At 36.4% G+C, this 21,458-nt stretch overlaps 2 protein-coding genes across 2 annotated transcripts in view; both read right to left on the minus strand.

The window, feature by feature from the left end:
- wnk4a (WNK lysine deficient protein kinase 4a) overlaps window positions 1–13,411 on the minus strand; it is a 62,881-nt gene extending 49,470 nt beyond the window's left edge. The window contains exons 1-2 of the mRNA XM_082152062.1: window positions 13,207–13,411; window positions 12,356–12,988 (exon numbers count right to left, since the gene is read on the minus strand). Coding sequence (XP_082008188.1) covers window positions 12,356–12,961 — 606 coding nt within the window. The 5' untranslated portion in view covers window positions 12,962–12,988; window positions 13,207–13,411. The remainder of the gene's footprint in view (window positions 1–12,355; window positions 12,989–13,206) is intronic.
- Window positions 13,412–15,829: 2,418 nt separating this feature from the next.
- Window positions 15,830–20,714, minus strand: vps25 (vacuolar protein sorting 25 homolog). Its single transcript, XM_082152210.1, has 6 exons — window positions 20,600–20,714; window positions 19,238–19,383; window positions 18,190–18,243; window positions 18,012–18,100; window positions 16,863–16,938; window positions 15,830–16,624 (listed from the first exon to the last, which is right to left on the minus strand). Exons 1-6 carry the CDS (start codon window positions 20,644–20,646, stop codon window positions 16,512–16,514), a joined length of 525 nt encoding a protein of 174 aa, XP_082008336.1. The 5' UTR covers window positions 20,647–20,714; the 3' UTR covers window positions 15,830–16,511.
- Window positions 20,715–21,458: the final 744 nt, after the last annotated feature.

Raw genomic sequence — 21,458 nt, forward strand, 5'->3', positions numbered from 1 at the left:
CTACATGTTTCATAGCAGCCATTACAGCATTAGCAGACTGTTAGGTTAGGGTTCGGATTACTAGAATAAGTTGACATGTACTTGCAAAGTTACTTATAGTCAGTAGTAAGTCTGTTGAGGGAGTATCAAAATAAAGTGTTAGCAGATATTAAGCAGACAGTTTACTGACACTCTAATGACTGCTAGTTGACATGTAGTAGCAAAGTTACTTATAGTTAGTAGAATGTCTAAAGTGGACTATGAAAATAAAGTATAACCCAAAACTCCCAACACTGATTCTTACAGAGAATAAAGACATTTGTCATCATTTTTGGGCTGACGTCAAAGACTCGTATCAGTGACCCCTGGCTCTAGGTCTAGAGTCGTGTACATTCAGCAAATCTCGGATGCATCAATAAGGGTTTACGGTTAGTGTAATAAGTCAAGTTGCATAGATGTAGGTCAAATAGTTGTTTGTTTGTTTTGTTTCCTTGTGAAAAAGTGCACTTAATGCACTCAGTGTACTTCAAATCGCAAAAGTATATATTTAAAATATTCGCAGATAATAGAATATTAATGAAATAGAGAGGCCACTTAAAGACAGTACATAACTATGTTTGTTAATATTTTTTTAATTTTTTAAGTACAATTTAAATCATTGTGTTCTAATCATCTTTGTCATGCTTTAAAGAAGTATACTTATTTTTTTACTAACATACTAAAGCATGTAAAGTATTACAATTTAATTTGAACTGTAGCGTGTTATTCTATATAACATTTAAAGTGAATATATTTTAAATGTACTAAATTGCAACTTCAGCATTACAAATGTGTAATTAGAAATATATTAAAATACATGACGTACAAGTTTCATTAGAAATTACATTAAAGTAGTCTAGTTTACCAATGTTTGTCAGTATACAGTATTCACCAGAAGTACATATTTCAATTAGACAAAAGCAGTAATTGTGAAATTACATATAAAGATGAACTTAAGTGGGTCAAAACAGCATTTTAATTTTAATTTCAACTAACTGCATTTAATATCAACTTACACTTAATATAAATTTAAACTTTGTTTAATTGTAAATAACATTCAATTAAGTGGCCGAAAACAATAAATTAATTTCTCACTTAAGTATATCTTTTAAAAAAGTTTTTTTTTTTTTTTTTTTTTTCATAAGCTAAAGTGTACTTTGTACAAGTTTTGAAATGGTTAATAGGTTGGTTTTCCTGAAAATAAAAATTAATTCACACACCCTTACAACCTTATTTAATAATACCCTTATAGGAAATTTAAATCATTACTCATTTGAATCCTGTTGTATATTTTTGTGCATATTCAAACTTTTAAAACAACACAAACATTTTGGGGTAAACTATAATTTTCATAATGTTTCAGATCGAATTAATCACAAGTTAGAAAAGTGTTAAATGTCTTTCTTGTTGCATAATTGCACTGCATCATCAGCAAGCAATGCCCTGCAAACACACTTGTGTTTTTTCACTAAAAACAGCTGTAATCTCCCTATATCAGTCGGCACAGAACGTACACAGTCATACATGAACATAGTGTACAGCAGCTCTACGTGACGGGCGCGGGCGCGGGCGTTTTAACATCACCGCCTCTTTTTGCACCGAAAGGGAATATATTTGTCCAGCAGGCAGATGCTGATTAGATACTGCATTTGAAAGACCCCTTTTCTTGCACTGCTGGTATAAAACTCAAGCTGAAAACTTCAGATAAACAGCAGCCACTCGTCAGTAAAAATAAAGAGTACACACATAGTGCTTGATGTGCTCCCGTGGATGTCAAGATCAACATGTTAAGGGATGTTTGCACCCTGAAATAACAGGACAGGGAATTTTGGCAGAAAAATCATACTTTGATTTTTACAATGAATCCCATTAAAAAAAAGGTAACACTTTAGTTTAGGGTCCAAATCTCACTATTAACTAGTTGCTTATGAGCACTGAGCAGATCATGCATATTACTAGGATATTGGCTGTTTATTAGTACTTATAAAGCACATATTAATGCCTTATTCTGCATGACCATATTCTACATCCCTTAATCACCCAATAACAACTACCTTACTAACTATTAATAAGCAGTAATTAGTTTATTGAGGCAAAACTGGTAGTTTATAGTTAGTTAATAGTGAGAATTGGACCCTAGTCTAGTGTGACCAAAAATATTATTATATATTATTTCAGTAGTTAATTATTTATACCACATGGTAGTATTTGATTTACTGTGCAATACAGGACTTTTTTTTTTTAAACTAATTCTATAACTAATTATAGAAAGTTGTTCAAATTCAGTCCAAATACAGAAGTCTCCTCATAGCTTTATGTCACCACTACTTTTAGTTTCAGGTCAGACTGTCAATGCATTTCTACTTTACATTACTAACTGGAACCAGATTCTCCTGGTAAGAGAAAATGCAACTCAGTTTGCTTGTAACTCATAGACATTGCAGTAGATTCACCAACACACAATCGAAGAGGTTAAAAGGGTTAAAATGTGTGTCAAAAACTGATTATCAGATAATTGAAATTCAATGCAGTCAGCAGCCGAAGGCAACAATGTTCTGCTATGCAAACTCTTTATGAGCATGACTGCATGCATGCTGAGAAATTATTGATTATGAACGGGGTTCAATTACATGCATTCTTTAACCCTAATAAAATGGTTGATCTGCAACCATATTGTCTATTTAAAACCTGTTTATTCAAATAGCATTAAAGTAATGATTCAGGTTTAGTACAAGTTAAGCATTTGTGAAAAACAAGTACACTTTAGTATACTTTTAAAAAGGAAATTATATACTTTAAAATAATATAATTAAGTGAATGTAATGTTTTTGAACACTTAATTGCATGTTATTTATGAATAAATGCAAATAAATAGTATTAAGTGTTTATACTCTCGAATGTAAAAGCATTTATGATAAACTAAAATACACTTTAATGTAATTTCTATTGAAACTTTAAATGTAAATATCAAATAACACACTACAGATCAAATTAAATTAACATATGCTTTAGTCAACACATCAACATAAGTGTACGAATACGATTTTAAAGTAAAAAAAATTATTAGACATTATTACTTTTAAGACTTGAAATACACTACAAGTGCACATTCAATTGAATTAAGCCCACTTCTTTCTTTTTCATCTTAGGCTGTAGTTTCATGTGCTCATTAAACATGCATATGTATGAAGCAACAGATTAGTAACACATCACAGTGAATGTTCAGTCTAAGAGCAGATCCCACCGCAGAGTATCTGAATATCAGCTGTAATCTATTCTCTGAACTACAGCACTGCGGTTTTACTGACACACATAATGTTTTATTGCATTACCCAGCAAAGCTTTAGACCCACAGGAAGTGAATGGCCAAGGTCCAAGCGCTGGGTATAACTGGCTGACTGGAAATGTACAGAGATCCAGACTGGAGAAAGAGATGTGAAGACACAAACTCTAGGCTGGAAAATGAGTGCAAATATTAGATTTGTCTCTCAGAAACAAGAAAACTCCATAAAAAAAAAAAAACTTTTTCTCCTTGGAATAAAAGAACAAAATGTTCTTATCCTTGTCCTTCCAGTTAGGCACTAACAGCAATGGCATTCATATCTTGTTCACATTAGCAACACTGAGCACTGAATGCTTTGATGTGAATTGTTCTCTTGGCCATGTTCCCTGTATAGTCTGCCCTATTTGGCAAAGCTCTGAGAGGAACGCGGTTGTCAGGTAACATGTGTTCCTGAATCCACAACACTGTCATGATGTTCATATCTGATGTGTTACTGTAATCATCATTTTGTGAGTGCCAATACATGCAAAATGACAGTACGTTGCTTCCCGCACGTGACGTGAGTGGTGCTAAAAGCACGCTCAGGTTTATCCGAAACAGATTAACGTGAATCTGCCATGTTTTATTACGTTGGTTGTTGTATTGTGGCAGTTCAGAAGTGAAATGTCCACTGAGTGAAATGCTCTATCACGTTTGAGAATAACGTAGCACCACGCTAAACCTATAAACAATAGTGTTAATAAGAGCAAATGTGAGATAAAAAAGGCATTTACTGAAGTAGACATGCCATTTTAGCTGCTTCTACAAGTCTTTTATCGTGACTCATGCTTCATAGACTCATAACCAAACGCTCTGCATCGCAAGTGCCATGCTGTACCAGGTGAGCTATATGTATTATATATAAATTAAACCCGCCAAAGTGGCTAGTAGGATTGACTGTGTTACACACCACTGCTGAAATCCACTTGCATTTGGCGGGTGTTAATGTCAAGCCCTGTGAAATATGATAAAAGTGTTCTGTGGTCATAGTATTATGCAAGAAACCACATAAAAACAGGAATTTATTAACCAATAATCTGCCCTTGTAATCATGATTTGTGTGAAAAGGAACAAAAGTTGTTAGTATTTTTTATTGCCACTATAGTGTTCAGTTCAGCTGGAATGAGACTGCGGTAAATTGTATTTATAAGCACATTTTTGAATATGCTGAGAATGGAATATTATTCATTACTGAGAATGCAATATTATTCATGAGTCACAATTACATGTCTTTACAAAATTGCCGCGGTTCAATCCCTAGCCTGAAGCTCACTTTGTTTCCTTTAGTTGCTATTCAGGTTTATTATCATTAACTAAAACTAAAACTAAAACTAAAACCATAAGCTTTAGCATAATGCTAAATATGCTTAAAAAATAAAAATAAAAAAACATAAACTGAAACAAAACAAGGCAACATATCTCATTTATTTGTGTAGTTTAGTTGAAGTACTAAAATAACTACTAAATAAACTTCTTTATAAAATAAAACTGAAAACTAAAACTTCAGACATTTTTATTTTATAAAAAAAATTTTAAAAAATTTTTTTTAAAACACAAAACAAATTACTCAAACTTTACCTAAAAATTCAAATTAAAAAAAAAAAATATATATATATATATATATATATATATATATATATATATATATATATATATATATATATATATATATATATAAAAAAAATACAGTAACTATAATAGCATATATAACATTTTTGAAGTTTCTCCTATGATCACTTAATTGAGGGACAAGCTCAGTGTGGAAAAAAAATCCATAATGGTGGATGAGGTGAGAATGTACACAAAACGACTTGGCTCTTATGACAAACTGCTTGAAATCTTCCTCATTTGTAAGTCACTTTGGGTAAAATTGTCTAGTATAGACCTTATGCTCCAGAGAAACGAGGGCGCCGCCATCTTTAGAATATTGTCTTTGAACTTCCGTTTTTGCGGTCGCTCTGTATATTCCTATGGCATCGCTGTCTAGGAGTAATTAGCTCTTGAAGTGGATTTACTTAATGTAAAGTTAACGAAAGTTATCATGAGGACTGTAATGTTTAAAGCAGATGTCTTAACAAATGTCAGTAGACCGGGAAGATTTTAAAACGAGCCGTTCATTCATAAATACGCAAGATCGCTGTGAAAACACAGACCGGAAGTCAAAAGACAACGAGCGCAGCGCTGAAAAGGGGCGGAGCTACATAAGGTCTATAACAAAAGGATGAAATTCTTCACCTGCAGTGAAAACCACCTACACTCTTAAAAATAACAGTGGCTCCATGAAGAACCTTTAACATCAATGGAACCTTTCCAATGGGCAAAAGGTTCTTTAGAATTTTAAAATGCTCTTCACCCTATAAAAAAATGGTTCTTTTAAGAACTGTTCACTGAAAGGTTCTTTGGGGAACCAAAGTCTGCAGTACCAAATGAGGAGGATTGATCTGGAAGGTCCTCATAGGTTTGTGTGTGTGGACATGCACGAGGCCCGATTAGAAAAGGTCAGACCACTGGCGGTCAGCTCAAGATGATGTCATTGTGACGCAGCATCATCAGAAATCCCATCAGACCTGCAGGGGGACTCGCTCTTCTACACACTCACACCGGGACTGATTTAGCTTAACAAGCAGCAGGAAAGAGTCGAATGCATTATTAAGTGATTTAAAAGAGAAATCTGCAACAGTTGCTCACTAATTACTGAGAATGCAAAAACATATTCATGAGTCAAAATTACATGTCTTTACAAAATTGGCATGGTTCAATCCCTAGCCTGAAGCTCACTTTGATCCCTATAGTTAATCAATTCAGGTTTATTATCATTAACTAAAACTAACACCATAAAAACATTTTCAATATAAAAAAATATATAAAAAATTAAATAAAAAATAAAACAAAACAAGGCAATATATCTAATTTTCGTTAGGTTGAAGTACTAAAATATCTACTAAATAAAACTAAAAACAAAAACTTCAGACCTTTTTTAGAAATAATAATGCAAAAGGCAAAAAAAAACACAAAACACAAAACAAAATTACTAAAACTTTACCAACAACAAAAATATAATGATAAAATATAATTCAAAATATTAACAAAAACTATGCCATATCAATGATAATAAAATAACATGTTGATATTATAGCAATTAAAGAATTTTTCACCCAAAAATGTCATGATTTACTCACCCTCATGTCATTCTAAACCCATAGGGTCATTATTAACGTATCATGTATACATTTAGAAAATTATCACTCAATAATGACTTAAATTTCTCAGACAATATTTGCATGAGATATGGACTATATTGCTTTTATAATGCTTTTATGGTGTATTTGAGTTTTTTTTTTTTTTACTTAAAGGAGAAGTTCACTTTTAAAAAAACTTTTGCTGATAATTTACTCACCCCCATGTCATCCAAGATGTCCATGTCTTTCTTTCTTCAGTCGAAAAGAAATTAAGGTTTTTGATGAAAACATTCCAGGATTTTTCCACATATTATGGATTCCATTGGGACCCAAACGGTTCAAGGTCCAAATGACAGTTTCATTGCCGCTTCAAAGGGCTTTAAACGATACCAGACGATGAATAAGGGTCTTATCTAGCGAAACGATCGGTCATTTCAAAAATAAAATAAAAAGTTGACGTTTTATAAGCACAAATGTTCGGCTTGCTCTGTTCTGTGATGCGCGTTCGTGACGTCACGTAATACGCAATTACGTTGAAAAGGTCACGCTTGAAAAATTGAAGAAAATGTTCTTTTTGGCTTTTTAATATTAAAACACTCAGGATGCGCACACGAAATGGGCATTTTAAACGATAAACTGACACAAATACATTTGAAAATGTTTATATGGTCCTCCTTCCGCACATTTGTAAACACATCAAACTTGACCTTTTCAACGTAATTGCGTATTACGTGACGTCACGAACGCGCATCACAGAACAGAGCAAGGCGAACATTTGTGCTTATAAAACGTCAACTTTTTATTTTATTTTTGAAATGACCGATCGTTTCGCTAGATAAGACCCTTATTCATCGTCTGGTATCGTTTAAAGCCCTTTGAAGCGGCAATGAAACTGTCATTTGGACCTTGAACCGTTTGGGTCCCAATGGAATCCATAATATGTGGAAAAATCCTGGAATGTTTTCATCAAAAACCTTAATTTCTTTTCGACTGAAGAAAGAAAGACATGGACATCTTGGATGACATGGGGGTGAGTAAATTATCAGCAAAAGTTTTTTCAAAAGTGAACTTCTCCTTTAACAGGCCCTTTACTTGTGGTTGTTGTATTGAAAAAGAGAAGCGTGAACATTCTTCAAAACATCTCCTTTTGTGCTCAATGGAAGAAAGAAAAGTCTTACAGGTTTAAAATGACATTGAATAAATAGGTTGATTAAATAATGACATAATTTTCATTTTCGAGTGAACTAGGTTCTGTGCTTCGCTTCAATCTCAAGCCCAAAGCTCCCTTTTATCCCTTTAGTTCAAGCTGATATTACAGCAATTCCCTCAAAATACTAGGAATGTGACCTTCAGGCATTGGGAGCGTTTTGAGTGTTTTGAATTATCATCATATGATATGATACATCAATCCCAGCGCCAGGTTTAATACAGTCATAATCCTGGCCTTACTTTCCCCTGAGAAACCCCCATCATCACAAGAGCACATGATGCTAGAAAGCAACAGGTGCAAAGAATCCTCACATGCACAGTTCACCCTGTGTTTACACTTCTGAATAACTCTGCCAACTCAGCCCTGTTCCACTCATATCAGTCCTATCAAAACAAAACATGTTTTCCAAAAGCCAGCATAGTATAAAATGGATCCAAACCATTAAAGGGATAGTTTCCACATGTCGTTCTAAACTGTAAAAACTTTTGTTGATCTTCAGCTATTTTTAATATTCCATCATTTTTGTCCACTCATTAAAAGTCAGTGAATTTTCAAGCTTGCAAAAGCACCTAAAGACATCAGAATATCACTCATATGCAATTTTACTTCAGTTCAGTTTGATTAAAAATGGCAAAAATTTAACAAATGTCTTCCTTTGAAATTTCTCTGCATTTAAAAAATATATGATCTAAATTATTATCTTAAAAATATTGGATTCAGAAAAATATCAAAACTGATAAATAATAATATTATAATTTATTTTAAAATATAATATAATATAATATAAACATTTTTTTTAATTTTTTTTTATTAATTCTACCAAAACAAAATAATCCATATTTTAATAATTTAATAATCCATCCGTTTTTAAAGCATTTTAGGAAACTTCTGAAACAAAGTTGATATTAAAATAAAGCACAAACAGAAATATCTAAAAGAGCAACCCCAAACTGTGATCCTCTGATGGACTGTGAGAGAATGTGAGTACGTGTGTACGTGAGTCTGTGAGAGAACGTCTCTCTTAATGAACGCAGAGACGAGTGGAAGGCATGTATTAACACAGTTAAGTGTGGAAAGAGTGACCGCCTGACTCTGACGCGCATTATTGCTGCTGGTCGACAGAATGCTGATCAAGGTCAAAGAGAAACAGGAGAAAGTAGACAAACCTGGACAAGTGAACCTACAGCTTCAGGTACAACATCAAAAACATGTTTGAGCTTTACACACCATAGAAACAGAGAAAACACTGGCTTTTGCACATAGACGAGAGCATCTTGTTCAGTGGGACAGTTGTTGCACCTGATCCCGCACGACTGATTAGATTTGACAAATATAGAGCCTGACTGAACCTGAGCGAAGAGCTCTGGGCTCTGGAAGTATAAATCACATCGATTTTCTCCATCAAGATATTGGTTTTAATTAACCTTTCAGGATAGACCTTCCACAAGCTCTGAGATTGATTAGTGATAGTATTCACTTCTGCACAAGGACAAATTCAACTTGATTTCCATTTGTTGGGGGAAAAAAAAGAGTTGTTGAAAACTTCTTGAAACACATTTAACTGACAAATTGCCAGTTAAAAACTACCCATAACTACCCAAAAAAAAACATTTAAAGGGATAGTTCACCCAAAAACTTAAATTCTGTCATTAATTGCTCCCCCTCATGTCGTTCCAAACCTGTAAGACTTTCGTTCATCTTCAAACACAAATGAAGATCTTTTTGATGAAATCCAACAGATTTCTGTCCCTCCATTGACAGTCTGCGCAACTACCACTTTAACGCTTCACAAAGTTCAAAAAGAGAATGTAAAACTAATCCATATGAATTGAGCGGTTTAGTCCAACATTTTCTGAAGAGACTTGATCGCTTTATATGATGAACAGATTGAATTTAAGCTTTTATTCACATATAAACATTCATCAACTCACACATCAGTTATGATAAATGGAAGCTCAAACATGTTCGCTTGACGTGCGAGAACCAATGAGGTTCATTCTCGTGTTACGCAGCACGTTTGAGCTTCTGCAAGAGCCAATGAGGTCCATTCTCGTGTTACGCAGCACGTTTGAGCTTCTGCAAGAGCCAATGAGGTTCATTCTCGTGTTACGCAGAGCGTTTGAGCTTCAGCGAGAACCAATGAGGTTCATTCTCATGTTACGCAGCACGTTTGAGCTTCAGCGAGAACCAATGAGGTCCATTCTCATGTTACGCAGCATGTTTGAGCTTCAGCAAGAGCCAATGAGGTTCATTCTCATGTTACGCAGCACGTTTGAGCTTCAGCAAGAACCAATGAGGTTCATTCTCGTGTTACGCAGCATGTTTGAGCTTCAGCAAGAGCCAATGAGGTCCATTCTCATGTTACGCAGCACGTTTGAGCTTCTGCAAGAGCCAATGAGGTCCATTCTCGTGTTACGCAGCACGTTTGAGCTTCTGCAAGAGCCAATGAGGTTCATTCTCGTGTTACGCAGAGCGTTTGAGCTTCAGCGAGAACCAATGAGGTTCATTCTCATGTTACGCAGCACGTTTGAGCTTCAGCGAGAACCAATGAGGTCCATTCTCATGTTACGCAGCATGTTTGAGCTTCAGCAAGAGCCAATGAGGTTCATTCTCATGTTACGCAGCACGTTTGAGCTTCAGCAAGAACCAATGAGGTTCATTCTCGTGTTACGCAGCATGTTTGAGCTTCAGCAAGAGCCAATGAGGTCCATTCTCATGTTACGCAGCACGTTTGAGCTTCTGCAAGAGCCAATGAGGTCCATTCTCGTGTTACGCAGAGCGTTTGAGCTTCAGCAAGAGCCAATGAGGTTCATTCTCGTGTTACGCAGCACGTTTGAGCTTCTGCAAGAACCAATGAGGTTCATTCTCATGTTACGCAGCACGTTTGAGCTTCTGCGAGAACCAATGAGGTTCATTCTCGTGTTACGCAGCACGTTTGAGCTTCTGCGAGAACCAATGAGGTTCATTCTCATGTTACGCAGCACGTTTGAGCTTCTGCGAGAACCAATGAGGTTCATTCTCGTGTTACGCAGAGCGTTTGAGCTTCTGCAAGAGCCAATGAGGTCCATTCTCGTGTTACGCAGCATGTTTGAGCTTCTGCAAGAACCAATGAGGTTCATTCTCGTGTTACGCAGAGCGTTTGAGCTTCTGCAAGAGCCAATGAGGTTCATTCTCATGTTACGCAGCACGTTTGAGCTTCTGCAAGAGCCAATGAGGTTCATTCTCGTGTTATGCAGAGCGTTTGAGCTTCTGCAAGAGCCAATGAGGTTCATTCTCATGTTACGCAGCACGTTTGAGCTTCTGCAAGAGCCAATGAGGTTCATTCTCGTGTTACGCAGCACGTTTGAGCTTCTGCAAGAACCAATGAGGTTCATTCTCATGTTACGCAGCACGTTTGGGCTTCTGCAAGAGCCAATGAGGTTCATTCTCGTGTTACGCAGAGCGTTTGAGCTTCTGCAAGAGCCAATGAGGTTCATTCTCGTGTTACGCAGAGCGTTTGAGCTTCAGCAAGAACCAATGAGGTTCATTCTCGTGTTACGCAGCACGTTTGAGCTTCTACAAGAACCAATGAGGTTCATTCTCGTGTTACGCAGCACGTTTGAGCTTCTGCAAGAACCAATGAGGTTCATTCTCGTGTTACGCAGAGCGTTTGAGCTTCTGCAAGAACCAATGAGGTTCATTCTCGTGTTACGCAGCACGTTTGAGCTTCTACAAGAACCAATGAGGTTCATTCTCGTGTTACGCAGAGCGTTTGAGCTTCTGCAAGAGCCAATGAGGTTCATTCTCGTGTTACGCAGAGCGTTTGAGCTTCTGCAAGAACCAATGAGGTTCATTCTCGTGTTACGCAGAGCGTTTGAGCTTCTGCAAGAACCAATGAGGTTCATTCTCGCATGTCAAGCAGGATCGGTTGAGCTTCTGTTTATGTTCGCTGAACAATGTTTAAATGTGAATAAAAGCCTAAATTAAATCTGTTCATCATATAAAGCGATCGAGTCTCTTCAGAATAATAAATACTTTAGAACTTTTCTTAGTTCATGTTGACTAATGTTAACAAATGGAACCTTCCTGTAAAGTGTAACTGAGAAAAGTAGCTCATGCAATATGTTAATATGTTTTTATACTTATAATAAAGGACTATATGTTTAATAAATGATTTATTGATTTACTGTACTGTTGATTATGTCATTTCCAATGCTTTATGGGACGAATAGCAAATTCACAATTTTGTTTTCTGAATGTCAATGATGATTTGTTGCGAATCAAATGTTACAATGTTGCGATTAATCTCGGAGTGGGTTGGTTTGGTTCATGGCTCTTAATTTTAGATTTCTGTTTAGGACAAAAACACTCCAAGCAAGGCAGCTAAAACAGCCCACATGTGCTTTTCCACGCATCCGTGCAGAAGTCAAATACAGAAGAATGGTCTGATAGGCTTGTAAGTCACACATCTGGAACATCTGCTCCATTTGCTTTATTACAGTATACTGTATGGATAGGTTGTGCATCAGGTCTAAAAATCATTAGCCTCGCCGACACCAATATATGACTGCAAACTGATGTCTAAACCTGCATGGAATATCCTACATAACCAAAACATTGCCATACCTTTAAAGAAAGAGACCTTACCTGTAACTCGCACCATGCCACTTCCACTGTGGTCTCCGTGTCCAGCCCCTTGTAGACCGTCTTGAACGACCCTCTCCCAATTTCAATGTTGAACTTCAGATACCTTCCATCCGGTGAGGTGGCCACCGCTTTGGTCTCGATGTCCTCTTTCTCGTCCTGTTCCAGTCTGCTCAAAAATGGGCGCCGTGGAACCACATGCTCGACCTTGGACCCCTCATTGTCCGAATCTGAACTGGCATCCTGAGCCGGGGACAGAGGCGTCTGGCCGGAGCTTCTCCAGTCCTCTGGAGCTGCAGGATTGGGTGTAGAAGACTCTGGGCTGGAGATCAAAGATGGAGAACTTGGAGATGCATGGTCTGTTTTATCTTCCTCAGTTCTTCTCTCTGATAATATGTTTTCAGAAGACCATGACAGCGCTTTGGAGAGTGTCTCAGTGTATATTTGCGGGTCAATATCCACACTGAGTTTATGGAGCACGTATGAGTTCCTCCTCGCGCTCAAGGAGTGCGTTCGCAGCATTGGCACTCTGGGGAGACAGTCCTCCTCTAATTCAACAGGTAAACCTGGAAAACCACGTCCAGCGAACTCAACTTCGGCTTGAGACATGATGAGGACTGCTCAAAGCATCACAAACTGGATGGAAAAAGACAAATAAACAAGCGCGCGCATTAAACGCAAAGCATCAAGAACATTATGTGCCTGACGGTTGCGTCTTTTCTTCACTTTTACAAGAAAATATGACAAATATAACAGCAAATTAGGTTATAATAACAACAACAACATAAAAGAGATATCGTTCTTTATATGGAATATATAACGTCCACACAATGCGCAAGTGAACTTAGATGTACCTTATTTAGAGCAGTCTGAAATGACTCCAGGTTTGAAATAGCGCATTAAACTCGAGTCGTTCCACACGCGCGCGCGGTTGCTTCGCATTCTGCAGAGGCGCGCGTGCACTACAGCTCTTCACAGTGAGCGAGCGGCTGACTCCGCCCCCTTTCACCTGAGTGAGTGAGTCCCGCACAGCGTTGGGTTTCACTGCCCTCGCACAGACTTACTCAAGCTTGCAGTCACTGCAGGCTTGAGTAAAGTCAGTGCCAGATCTATCTGTGCCATCAGAACACCTTGTGTCGGTTCGCTTGCGATGTCCGATCCGTTCTTTTGAGTCACGTGGTCTGGACCAGGGGGGTTCAATTTTTAGAGGCCACCCAGATATGATCATCGTCGCGACAGGTCTATGTTGTTGTATAAAGATCTATTTAAACGACATTACAATTTCTCAAGCCATTTACAAACTCATTTAGTTAAAATGTGTATGTGTATTTATTATGGAGCCTATCATAAAATTGACAATCAAGAAATCAATTGGGAACAGTTACTTCAAAGAGTTCATTAAATTAATATTAAAGATGTCCTTGAATTTCATAGTTATTCATAGACGCTCATATACAAGAAACTTGACATCTAAATTCACATTTTGCTATGAGCTGAAAGAATAACACACACCCCATAGAGTCTGGGTGGACTATTTTAGACTTTTCTCATGCTGGATTTAGGACACGATTATTAAAGAATTATTCTGCCCCCAAAATACAATTAATATTACATTTTCTCATGCTGGGTTTAGGACACGATTATTAAATAATTATTCTGCCCCCCCCCCCCCCCCCCCCCCTTGTATTTATGAACTCTAGCTCGTCTAAACCAGAAAAGTTCCCGGATCTGAGGGACAGCTCACATTCTCCAGCGCTAGTTCAAGCGGTGCCAGAAGCTTAAACCAACCATACAAAGCATTACTCATAACGGAGGCTAATTTACTCCTGTACTTCTAATAATTGTGCAGTATATATATTTTATTCAACTTTCACAATTGTGTTCAATACATTGTACTGTATATTCCATAACATACAGTGGTTGAAAAATGTATGCCTATCTGATTAAGTTAAATTAAAAATGTATTATAAGTACATTAGTACCCTTGCATCTATGTCTGTTCCATTATCTGTGTTCAACACTAAACTGGCCCTCAGGGATGAATAATAAAGACGCATTGCATTGTTTTGTAAAGGATGTTCAGCAGAGGGCGCTGTTTCATGATGCTTTGGCACGCACGTGAGCGCCACCTGTCTCTCTTTCTCTCTTACTGACTGTCACATGTAAAAACAGGTCATTGGTTTAGCAAATATATGTAAATTAATAAATTATATGCAATCTGGATTACATAATTAGATTCCAAAAATTAAATACTGTATTGAGATTATAACACTTTTTAAAATACTCATAATCAGAATGGTTCCTTCTTTTTTTTTTACATGATTATTTATTATTCACAAAATGGCAGTAAATTCTCCTTAAATCTTCTTTTTTTTATCTTTTAAATTTCCTGATTAATGGAATTGTACGCACAGACCGGCCACTAGTCAGGCAACTATAATTGCATGGAAAATTGAAAGGAAACACAGCAAAAACAAATGAAATATTTCATCTTTTTTTTTTTTGCTAGGTTTTTTTTTTTGATTTATTTTCAAATTATTTATTTTAATTTAACTTGATTAATTATGATTTAATTAATTATTAGCTTTTCATTACATTTATGAACCCCCTGTAGTTCCTTCCCAAACCCTAGATGGGAAACCCTGACATAATGTAATGTTTAATGCACTTTATGTTGTCGATAAAAAAAGAAAATAAAATTTTTTTTTGTATTTTTGTATTTTTTATTTGGTACAAGATTGTCCTGTTTAAATCAATATTATAAACCAGATAGGTCAAAACTAATCAAAAGTAGTCAGATTACATTACCAATGTGTAATATATTACATTACAAGCAACAATTTTTATCATGCAACTCGTATTCTGTAATGGACTACAATTTGTAAGTAATCTAACCAGCATTCTCTTCTCTTCTCTGATGGCGAGGGCGGGACAACCTGTGACTCTCATGAGATCCACCAATAGCAAACCACAACCATCCAATACATTTTTCTTGTTCGAGAAGCCGTTTCCCTTGGACATACGTAACAATTGTGAAGAAAAGACTAAACAACTTACATTTTAAGTTGCTACTTTTAACAATTTGTGCACTGTATAAAATAGATTTTTATTTTTAAACATTTCTGTACATATCCGAGAGACTAACTCTGTAAAACTCTTTACCCAAACCATGAGCAACAGTAATAACAGCATATCAACTCTTCCATTAGAAGCGTAGAGCAACGCACAAACCTGCCACTAGTCAGGCAACTATAATTGCATGGAAAATTGAAAGGCCACACGGCCAAAACAAAAAAATATTTAATCTTTTTTTATATATTTGCTAGTTTTTTATTTTTATTTATTTTCAAATTATAGAAAAATGACTTTGTGCTGTAAGCTGTGGTTCAATGCTTCCGCCAAGCACATGAGATATGCGTATGAAAATCAAATATTTAAGGCCATCGAAGGCACTTCAGTAAAGACAAACACAGAGCATTTTCAAGGGGTTTTCCAGGAGAGAACTGAAAACATCTCCATCGTTTATTTGTACAGTATTACATAGGTATAAAAGGTGGTAAGATACAGTGACAGTCGGGGGAAAGGAGTCAACGCAATCAGATTTCAGCAAAATGTTGTTGATATGAATTCCACCGCAATCAGAAACAAGACATTTACTCAGGAACATGTTATCTTAGCCAGGAAGCATCGCAGGATTCGCAAAAGTCGTGTCTGACCGTCTTTTGGCTTTGTGGTTCTACACAGAACAAAGATTCAAGTAGAACTAGAGTCCTTCAGGATCGACAGCAAGAACAGGAGTGAAATAAAAACATATGTACACAAAAAATGTATTTAGTCTCAATCTACATTAAGATATTGATATTCCTTAGTTTTGGTCTGACATTTCGCTTTGTATGCATAACGGTGAAGAACAAAATCTTGGTTTCTTCACTCGGCTCCAGTTTTGACAGGTGTAAAACCACCAATTTAAACATGTTCCAACAAGGAAGACCCTTACATGTAGTTTGAGCTCATGTGCCAAATAATGACTTGCTGATTTTTAGTAGTGGAGTGTAATATACAGTCCAAACAAGATCCCAACGGACTGAGACATAAGATAACGCTGGGCTGACAGAAACCCAACACCCAAAACCCAAAGTCTGACTTGAGAAAACCTGATTCAAAAGAACTTGACTCCTTTTCCATCGTCCATCGAGATCATTTCTGCTTTCCCATCAGCCTGCAGGGCCTGCAGTGAACGCAGCAGCATCCAATCCTCCAGGCCATGAAACTCTGAAAGATACAGCAGATCAGTGCAACCTCAGCTGCTTCCTAGTGATCCCAGTAAATCCCAACCAGGAAAGTTATTTATAAAGATATATAAGCTTTCCTGTTGCTCAAACAGTAGAGCGTTGGCGCTCTGAAAAAGCGTCTGCCAAATATATATATATATATATATATATATATATATATATACGGTACACACTATGTTACTGATGTGGTGCAATGCATATTATATATAATTCTATACCTTCTTTTTCCGTGTCATCCCCATTAGAGAGTTCATAAAGTGTAAACACAGAGTTGACCATGCCATTTTTGGAAACCTACATGTAACAATTAAGGGGAAAAAGAAAGTGCACTTAAACACCTCGACTTAACAGATCACTTGCAGGACAAAATAAGTGAAATGCAATGTTTTCATCAGCAAACAGAGTTGACATGACACTTAATACATAGATAAATCCAGCTGTCAGAATTCTATCATGTGTGTGGATGAAGCTCAACCAGCATCAGTATGATCTATCTATCTATCTATCTATCTATCAATAAAGGTCAGTAAGACTTTTTTCATCAAAGGACACATTAAACTGATCATATGTGACCCTGGATCACAAAACCAGTCACATGTCGCATGGGTATATTTGTGAAAAATAGCCAACAATACATTGTATGGGTCAAAATTATAAATTTTTCTTTTATGCCAGAAATCATTAGGATATTAAATAAAGATCATGTTCCATGAAAGTATTTTGTACATTTCCATCCGTACATATATAAAACATTTATTTTAGTGAGTGAATGCAGCACAATCGTGAACATAAGTGCACAACTTTAAAGGAGATTTTCTCAATGTTTCGATTTTTTTGCACCCTCAGATTCCAGATTTTCAAATAGTTGTCCAAATATTGTCATATCCTAACAAACCATACATCAAAGAAAAGCTTAATTTGATGTATAAATCAAAATTTCAGAAAAGTTGGTTTTGTGGTCCATGGTCACACATGTGACAGTATACAGTAGTAAGACATGTATAATGTTACAGAAGATTGCCATTTCAAAATAAATGCCGTTTTGTACATTTAATTGTAATGTATCAATACATCATGGTAGCATGTATACTTCCTTTTCCGTCACTTAAAAAAACCCTGCAAGTGTAATTAATAAGAATCAGCTAAGAATATACCCGGACCAATGGTAACTTTTCTATATCGGGGCCTTTCCACTACAGAGACCTCAATGACTGTCCTTACTAAGCAAAAGTGCAATAGTCAATTCATGCATGTCATCTTAAATGTGTACAGCTCAGCGATAGTCCGAACATGGAAAAGAAGATTCAACTCTCATTACTTCACACAGTGACATTGTGTTTGATAATGCACAGGATATTCTTTCTCACCCACTGATAAATGAGTTTGCCCCACTCCTCTGGTCTCCTCCACATTATAAGACATCGTGATTTATTTTTATCCAACCATTCCAGGTTTCCTGCGCCAAAGCAAAGAACAAAATAATTGTAAAACTCATTTTACAACCTGGGAAACCGTGTCTTCTTGTAAATGCTTGTTTCTTCCCACCTTTTTTTCTCAATTCTTCAAACACTACTTGTATGGCTTCAACTGAAAGTTTTCCTAAACAACACAAGTTATGGGAAATATACATGGCAAGTAATGGCAGAAAAAGAATGGTCTTAAAGGGACAGTTCACCTAAAAAGGAAAATATGACACTCTTCTTCCAGACGAATACAATCGGAGTTATATTATAAAAATGTACTGGGTCATCCAAGCTTTATAATGGGAGTGAATGGCTGAATGTCTTTGGAAGTCCATCAAAGCGCATCTATTCATGATTAAAGTGCCAAAGACATACAGCCATTCACTGCCATTATAAAGCTTGGAAGAGCCAGGACATTTTTTTATATAACTCTAATTGTATTCATCTGAAAGAAGAAAGTCATATACACCTAGGATGGCTTCAGGGTGAGTAAAACATGGGCTAATTTTCATTTATGGGTGAACTATCCCTAAAACCTCCATCATCTAAAAATAACACAAAGACAGGCAATGCCTGGTTCAGATTACACAATTTTTTTGTCTGTTACAATAGTCACTGTGTCAGATTACGCGATTTTTCCCCCCAAACTACTTCAGCGGAAATCCCACCTTGCAGCCGATTCTAAAGATTTTATTGGTCATGTGAATCACAGTACTGATTGCCTACACCAAACACTGATCCCTAAACCTACCCGTCATTGTAACCTTAACCAATGAAATTAGCTGCAGGGCGGGATTTCTGCTTAACTGTTTTTTTTTGTTAGTTTTTTTTATAGAGAGATTCAAAATACGGGAAAATATTTAAACGGGATGATCACGGGAAAAATCCCGGGAAAAACGGGAGGGTTGACAGGTATGCGTGATGTCTTGAAGCATCGCAGACGCGACGTCGGTTGTCGCCCACTATGACACACACTATACGAGATGAAACGATCGAATCTTGCCTCCCGACGCCCGTTGTCGTTTACGAATCCCCACGACACCCTACGTCAAACGGATCGTGCCAAAATCAGGCTAAATTGGTGTAATCTGAACCAGGCATAAGACGCAGTGGCGTCCATGAAAGGATACTCTCAATTTTCTTGTTGTTGAACATGGGGCTTTCCTGCGCCTCGAGCACGTCCAGCGTGTAGAGCTTGTGGTGCCGGCAGTAAGACAGCACGAGTGAACACCACGCCGCCAACTGCTTCTGTCTCGTGTCAACATTTGGCTGCAATCTGCAAAAACATAAGGGTGCCACTTTATATTAAGTGTCTTCAACTACCATGTACTAGCCTGACTACGTCAGACTTCGTACTTCCGCTCAATTTCAGTTCACTTCTGTACTCAGTCTGAGATAGCGACCTATCTCTCAGTTTTCCTCCGGCGAATCAACAAACAGAGGGCGGGCTGAGAGCCGTGACGAAGACGCTTATTTTGATAAATTATTCATTAATATGTATGCATACATTTTTGTTGTACCCTCAAAATGACCGCATTCAGTATTTTTAAATGGTTAGTTCACCCAAAAATTTATTTTCACTCATAATTTACTCCATCAGGTCAGAGGTCACTCTTCTGCCTGAACTAGACAAACGTACGGCCGTTACCGGGAGCCGGTGATTATAGTTTATAACGTTTTAAATATAGATATTTTTCTTTCACAAACGCATGGCTTCGCTTCAGAAGGCCTTTATTAACCCCCTGGAGTCGCATGGATTACTTTTATGATGGATGGATGCGCTTCAAAATCTGTGGTACCATTCACTCCCATTATAAATTTTTTTTTTATATATAACTCTGATTGTGTTTGGCTGAAAGAAGAAAGTCATACACACCAAGCCAGTTTGAGGTCGAGTAAATTATGGTATCATTTTTATTTTGGGGTGAACTAACCCTTTAAGAATAATCTTATAGAGATAACGTTACTTCAGGGCTGAGAATTAACAAAACTTATATTTACATGACTTTTGAAATTGTGTTAATTTCCATAAGTTGTCAAAATTGTAATTACAATAACTTTTCCAGGCCAGGAAATTGCAATTTTCAAAATGTCCAAATATTTCCAGGTTCTCCACTAAGCATGGCACTCTTTAATCTTTTTATAATGCAATTTTAACTTATTACAATTTCTTCTTGTTGCAAATCACAGAAATCATGGCTATTCTGATCGCACTAGCTTCCGTTCACCTTTCTAAGCATTTAAATGCTATATGACACATTGCAACTGTAAGTATTGTAATACATAATTATACTTAATTTCATCCGTCGCGAGACTGAACTGTGCGTGAAGTGTCAACTGTGGTGATTTGATTACTTCCGTAGCGGAATGCAAACAGCAGCATTATTCACGGTACACATGTATATTTTACAATAGAGCGAAGTATTCAGACAATATTGTAGACACGAAACTAGTTGTTCCATCTGCGGTCACTGACAAGTGGATTTACTTACGTAAAAAATGGAGGAAAGTTATACTGCCAGGGCCACTCAAAACTCATCGCAGATTTGTACTAGTTCTGTTGATGTGCGGCTCCGCTTCAATCTGTTTCCGCTCTGATGGAATTATGGGAAACACCCGCCAAATTAAAAGTCTTTTACGATTTATAAATGAGAATAATATAACACGAATAGTTTGTTTGGTATTTTTTGACCTCTAGTAAAATTAATTACGACTCGTATGGATTTTTTAAATGTATAGAAAATAACGTAGTATGACAAATTAACAGCATATAAAAAAATAAAAAAAATCGGACATATCGAATTCGGTTCGACTCGCTGTCGGAGCAGGTCTTTAAAAAAAAAACGAGGAATAGTTTTTTTCTTTTCTGAAATGCAGTGGTGTGGAAATAAAGCCAGACATTATAATAAGGAATCCGGTGAATAAATAACTTTTCCTCCCCGAAAATAATTTAACATTACAAGAAACTTTCGAAAATGTATTATTTTATAATTACAGTTTGTTATTATTAATTATTACAGAACAAGAAACTGTAATAAACTGTTATTACAGTGCCATTTAGCTCTCATGTAACTGAATCCGATATGTATTAAAAAACTAATAACCGAGCTATCTGTAAATAAAGGGTCTTGCTATGTTATTTAGCCTACATTAAAATAATATTCATAAATACCATGCCATGAATCGTTTGATTTATAAAAAATCTATCTATCTATCTATCTATCTATCTATCTATCTATCTATCTATCTATCTATCTATCTATCTATCTATCTATCTATCTATCTATCTATCTATCTATCTATCTATCTATCTATCTATCTATCTATCTATCTATCTATCTATCTCATAAA

This window comes from Leuciscus leuciscus (genome assembly GCF_965113295.1).
Source record: "Leuciscus leuciscus genome assembly, chromosome: 21".
Lineage (NCBI taxonomy): Eukaryota > Metazoa > Chordata > Actinopteri > Cypriniformes > Leuciscidae > Leuciscus > Leuciscus leuciscus.